The sequence below is a fragment of the Cebus imitator genome, unplaced genomic scaffold (genome assembly GCF_001604975.1).
Source record: "Cebus imitator isolate Cc_AM_T3 unplaced genomic scaffold, Cebus_imitator-1.0 Scaffold66, whole genome shotgun sequence".
Lineage (NCBI taxonomy): Eukaryota > Metazoa > Chordata > Mammalia > Primates > Cebidae > Cebus > Cebus imitator.
In genome coordinates, this window is record NW_016107381.1 from 6,489,949 (window position 1) to 6,495,729 (window position 5,781).

The 5,781-nt window shown below is 48.7% G+C and overlaps 1 protein-coding gene across 1 annotated transcript in view; it reads left to right on the forward strand.

Annotated features, from left to right (window-relative positions):
- The first annotated feature begins 231 nt into the window (after nt 1–231).
- Nucleotides 232–5,781, forward strand: part of GABARAPL2 (GABA type A receptor associated protein like 2) — a 12,610-nt gene continuing 7,060 nt past the window's right edge. The window contains exons 1-3 of the mRNA XM_017530591.2: nt 232–405; nt 734–789; nt 1,919–2,091. Coding sequence (XP_017386080.1) covers nt 372–405; nt 734–789; nt 1,919–2,091 — 263 coding nt within the window. The 5' untranslated portion in view covers nt 232–371. The remainder of the gene's footprint in view (nt 406–733; nt 790–1,918; nt 2,092–5,781) is intronic.

Sequence of the window (5,781 nt, forward strand, 5' to 3'; positions counted from 1 at the left end):
CGCTTCCCGCCAGAAACACTCCCGAGACCCCACTCATGTCACCAGTTCCCCAAACATTCCTTCCTGGGGTCGCCGATATTGCTCACAGACGCCCCCGTAACCAACTTCACTGCCTCCGCAGCCTAGTAGCCCCCAGACGGAGCCCTCCGCGGCCTCGTCCCTTTACGTGCGGCCCCGCCCCTTGGCATGGCGTCCTGGTCAGTGGCGCCGGAAGCCCCGCCCCTGACCGGTTGCTAGGCTCCGGCAGCCGGAAGTCCCGCCTGCCGTGTAGTCGCCTCCGTCGCTGCTGCCGCCGCCGTCGTTGTTGTTGTGGTCGGTACGCTGAGTTCTGCGGCTCCGAGAGCCGGTTCCGTCCCCTCCCCGCCGCCGCCATGAAGTGGATGTTCAAGGAGGACCACTCTTTGGGTAAGCACTTGGCCATCGGACCGGCCGCAGGGGGCCGCGACGGCGGGTGGGTCCCCTCCCCCACTCGGGCGGCCCTGGGCCGGGTGAAGCAGGACATATGCCGCGCTCCGGGCTTGAGTCGCCAAGGCTCCGGTGCCACAAGCAGCCGTCCCTCGACCCCGCGTCACCCTCCGCGGACGCCCCGGGGAGCTAGGGGACAGGACCGCGGCCGTGGTGACGCCGGAACGAGCGCCTGGGCTGTGCGCAAGGCGCAGGAGGAGGAAGGCCGAGGGCCGAGAACCGACCTGTGGGCAGGCGCGGCCGTCAGCCCTGTTTGTTTTCCCCACAGAACACAGATGCGTGGAGTCCGCGAAGATCCGAGCGAAATATCCCGACCGGGTTCCGGTGAGTTTTGGACTCTCCGTCCCCTCACCTCGCTGTCACCTCTATCGTCTGGGACCCGTGATAGGCCCTAGGCCATTCAACAGTTGACAAGTTGAGGTTCCGTTCCCAGTTTTAGTAGCGGACGGGCCAGACTGGGATGAGGCCGCCCGGGGCCGGGGCGTGAGGGGCTCGGGCTGGTGCTGTTCAGGGTGCCTCAGTGCTGAATCTCCGGATCTAGGCCAGCGAGCTGTCTGCAGCCTCGGGGCTCCCTGGCCAATTATGTAAGGAACGATGTTCTAGGACAGGGCAACAGGTCACTGCTACTTTTGGGAATGGTGGTGGAGGGAGACTGTCACTTTGGTCTTGGAAGTGGTACTTGAGTCTCAGGACCTTCACCTTTTACTTGGAGCCTCCATCTTTACCCAACTTGTAGCTCCGTTGCCTCACCTTGACCCTGTCATCCTTGCCTGACCAAAATTATGTGAGAAGCCACTGAAAACCCCTTCTGTCATGTTTTCTTCCTAGTCAGTAGTAAATATGATGTTATATTTTTTCCATGTTTGGGGAGATAGTTTTGTAATCCTTATTAATTTTTAATGGTCATTAAGGCCTGTTATTGTAGCTCTTTGCTTGTGAATAATTCCGTTGGGGGAAGGAGTAGGAGGGACGGATTTGAAACTTGTTCAGAGAGGAGCAACAGGCCAAATGAAGAGCTTGGTTCTTGGCTGGCTGAAATACCAGGCATTCCCATTAGTCCATCTGTTCTTGTCTCCTGTGTTCCTTGGGAACACATGAGTGTTTCCTGTAGTGTGAAGGGGATCCATTCTGGGGTCCTGGAGTAATGGGCTATGGATGAAGCTGTCCCCACATATTCTTAGGTCTGCCCAGATAAAATGTGGAAAAGCTTAGTAGTAAGGGCTGCATTTCTCTTACATAACTGACCACAGAAAAGCACTTACTGTTTCCCTATAACCCATTTATATCAATTCTTAACCTCCAGAGCATGTGGTTATTAAGGCAAAGACAAATTTTCTCCTGCTACGCAGTTTCCCACCCACCTCCTTGCCCACACTCTGTTCCTCAGCTCCTCAGCCATGAGGCCAGAGCCTGGCTTTAGAAACCCAGTCCTGATCCCTCTTTACTTTCCCAGGTGATTGTGGAGAAGGTCTCAGGCTCTCAGATTGTTGACATTGACAAACGGAAGTACTTGGTTCCATCTGATATCACTGTGGCTCAGTTCATGTGGATCATCAGGAAAAGGATCCAGCTTCCTTCTGAAAAGGCGATCTTCCTGTTTGTGGATAAGACAGTCCCACAGTCCAGGTGAGAGGTATTTACTAGATGGGCCCTCTGGTATTAGACATCTGGTTGGCTGCTTAGAGAACTCAAAAACTTTGGAAGTCTGAAACTCTTAGGGGTCCTGACTAGAAATTTGGATTTTTGTGTGCCCTGACATCAGGGGCTCCAGGAAAATAACGGCTGCAACACATAAGAGTGCATTTTAGATTCAGAAAATAGAACAAGGCCTGGACTTCTAAAAAAGTGGTGAAACTCAGCCTAAGACCTCCAAGAATCTTTTAAAACAGTTGAGGACTATTTAGGCTTAAGTCATACGTAGAACTGAGGCCTGAAATGAGGTTTTCTTCCCTGAAGGCAGTCCGTCCACTCTCCTCCACTGGGAGCCTGTGGGCCCTGCTGAGGCTTACTCAGTTAATCATCCAGTTTGTGTCCTCCCAAACTTCGCCAGCTCTTTGCCATTGTAAGAGTCTATAGCTGCCTGATCCTCAAGTCTGACAAAATGACTGTGGCACAGTAAAGGGCTCTGAAGTTTCTTTACAGACTTAAACCTTCCTTGGTAGCACCTGCTTTGACTGTCAGACTATGGTGCGGCCTGGAAGCAGTCTTTGGGAGTGTAACTTACGGCCTGAATGTAGGCAGGGGCATTAGAATTTCCATTTTCTGTGTATTTGACAGCCCAGCTTTAGTCCCCTCTAGAAAGAGGAAAATGGACAGGGTCCATCTAAGCTCCTGGTCAGTCCTTTCCTGTTACTGAGTGGGTAGTTCTAGGCCCTGATCCAGATTCTGGCCCTCACCTCTCCTCTGAGTGTGAGTTCCTGGCCACATCTTACCTTAGTGACCCAAACTAGGTTTCATTTACCACCCACAGAAGTAGTACTTCTAAAAGTGAAGGGTTCCAGAAGCCCTGGGAACTAGCCCAATGTTGCCCAGATAGGTTCCTGTTGAAAATCCTTTAAGACTTCCTAAGAGGCCTGTGCCAAATTCCAGACTTTATTTCTGTTAAAGGTGGAAAGCTCTGGCTATTTTTTGGTCTGATTTCCTTCTCAGTCTCTACCACCTCCACTTCCTGGTGTCTGGTAGAAAGGCAGGGGAGAAATGGAAGCTCCTTCCCTAAGGCCAGTGTCCAACCTGAGGAGATAGCCCAGGGCCTGCCCACTGGACGCCATTGGTCTGCTGCAGCTGTAGCTCTGGAAGCTGTGGTGTTGCTTAAGGTGATTTTGTCATCCATGGTGCTCTTCCAACCTTCCTTCCCAGGCATCAGGGCTGTGTCTTCATCAGAGGAGGAAGCCTTGGGCATCCATGGTTACCCTGGGCTTTCCTTAAGGTGACTGGGGAGGTAATCTTTTATACCATCTGCAATTTCTGCAGAGCCTTGGTGGCCCTGTTTTCTCTTCTTCCCGGAGGTGGTGGCTTAGTGGAAGTAAGTGACTAGGACCTATGGCATTGGGTTTATTTTCTTCAATTCTGATTCTCTGGTTCTTCTCAAAGAAAATGAAGCAGGCTTCTGGAGACCTTATGATTACTCTGATGGCTCCACAGTAATCTAGCAATTAAAATGACTACAGTCTTATCAACTGCCCCCTCCCCCATTTTCCCTTAGATATAAATAGAATTGGAAATTAAAAATGATTTTTCAGGGCAGCAGAGACTGTTTCAAGGCCATTTTCTTTCTTTTTTTTTTCAAGGCCATTTTCTCTCCAAGTCCCTTTGCTTTCCAGTGCGGTGAGAACCCTAAAGCAGATTACACTAGTAACTCTAGTCAGGATTTTAGGTCGGAGTAACCAGAAATCCACATCCTGACGCTTCAGGATTTAGAGTCACCTGCCAGGGCCCTTTTGCCCAGTCTTTCAGCTCTTTTGGCCCCAGTTAATGACTTGTCACCCTACACTTAATGCAACTGTTCATTTTGGGGTTTTATTCTCAAAAGCCATTTTTTTTTTTTCCGAGACGGAGTCTCACTGTCGCCCAGGTTGGAGTGCAGTGCAATCTCAGCTCACTGCAACCTGTGCTTTCTAGGTTCAAATGATCCTCCCACCTCAGCCTCCCTAATAGCTGGGACCACAGGTGTGTGCCACCACACCCAGCAAAAAATACAAATTTGTGTCTAAACAAAGGAGGCCATGTGACATCATTGGGCTTTATGCAAATGTAAATCACTCCAAAGCAGCATAAACAAAAGTACCACAGGATCCTTCCTAAAGCTGGCTGTAACTCCCCTTCACCATCTCTTCCCCAAGACAATTTAGTCGCCTCTTCAGACTCAGGTCTTTCCAGTCTCCTTAGGGAAACATGGAGCCTCCCTTAACCTTCATGCAGTGCTTGCTGGTCAAAGAGTGGCTGGGGAAATTAGAGAAAGGACGAATTCAAGCCTTCAGAAGCCCTCCCTCTCTGGTGACTGGTCTGCATGAAGATCAATTATGTCTGAGGCTGAAGGGGAGTAACTTCTCATTTATTTCTGCCTTTCAGTGGAAAACAGGCAGTCACTATGTAAAGTGTCATGATTTCTTTTTCTTTCTTTTTTAAAATAATTTACAAAAAAATTTTTTTTTTTTTTTTTTTTTTTAATTTAAAGATGGTGTTTCACCATGTTGGTCAGGCTGGGCTTGAACTCCCGACCTCAAGTGATCCGCCTGCCTCGGCCTCCCAGAGTGCTGGGATTAGAGGCATGAGCCACCACGCCCGGCCCAAGTGTCATGATTTTTATTGAGAGTTATTACTATTAAATATTAATTCTTTAAATAGAGACATAGGCAAGTCCCTAAGTTTTACTTCCTAAATTCTAAGTTCTTGTTTCTTTTAAAAAAGGGGGAATCACAGTGGCCTTTTCCCATTTAACACTGGAAAGCTGAATTGTCTGCATAGGTGCCTGCATCAAGAATCAGGCCCAAACCGGAAGGGGAACCATGCCTTTGTGCAGACAGAACTTTAGAAACAACATCAGTGTACAAGTTTCCTAGTCATGGCCTTAGAGAGGAACTTGGACCTGGAATTGTATGGTCTTTGGTCTTTGTTGGTTTGGAACCTAGATAAGAGTCTTCTTAATCCCCTGTTTAAAATATAAACAGGAGTATATCATTAAATAAAAGGTCTCTAAGATACTGTTTTTTGTTGTTGTTGAGACAAGGCCTTGCTCTGTCACCCTGGCTGGAGTGCAGTGGCGCAGTCAGAGCTCACTGCAACCTCGAACTCCTGGGCTTGAGCAATCCTTCCACCTCACCAGCGTGGTCTCAAACTCCTGGCTATGAGTGACCTCCTGCCTTGGCCTCCCAGAGTGCTGGGATTATGGGTATTAGCCACCATGCTTGGCTGGGTATTATAATTTGAGATTGGGACACCTGTGCTGTTAACAATCTGGTGTTTACTTGCTTCTTGATTTTAAAGAGATCTTAAGTAAGAGGAAGTTGTGATGTCTTAGAAATGGAAAGTGGTTTTCAGGGCAACAGAGACTGCTTCAAGGCCATTTTCTCTCCAAGTCCCATTTGCCTTTCCATTCTGCTGAGAATCCACCCTAAGGCAGATTATACTAGTAACCCAAGTCAGGATTTTAGGACAGAGTAACCAGAAATCCAAGTCCTGACCCTTCAGGCCCCAATTAATGACTTCTTACCCCACACTTATTCATCCTTTATTTAGAAATGTGCTTAAAGCACTTTGATCATTTCTGGGTAAATACCACTTTAAGGACAGGACATTTTTTTTTTTTTTTTTTTTTTT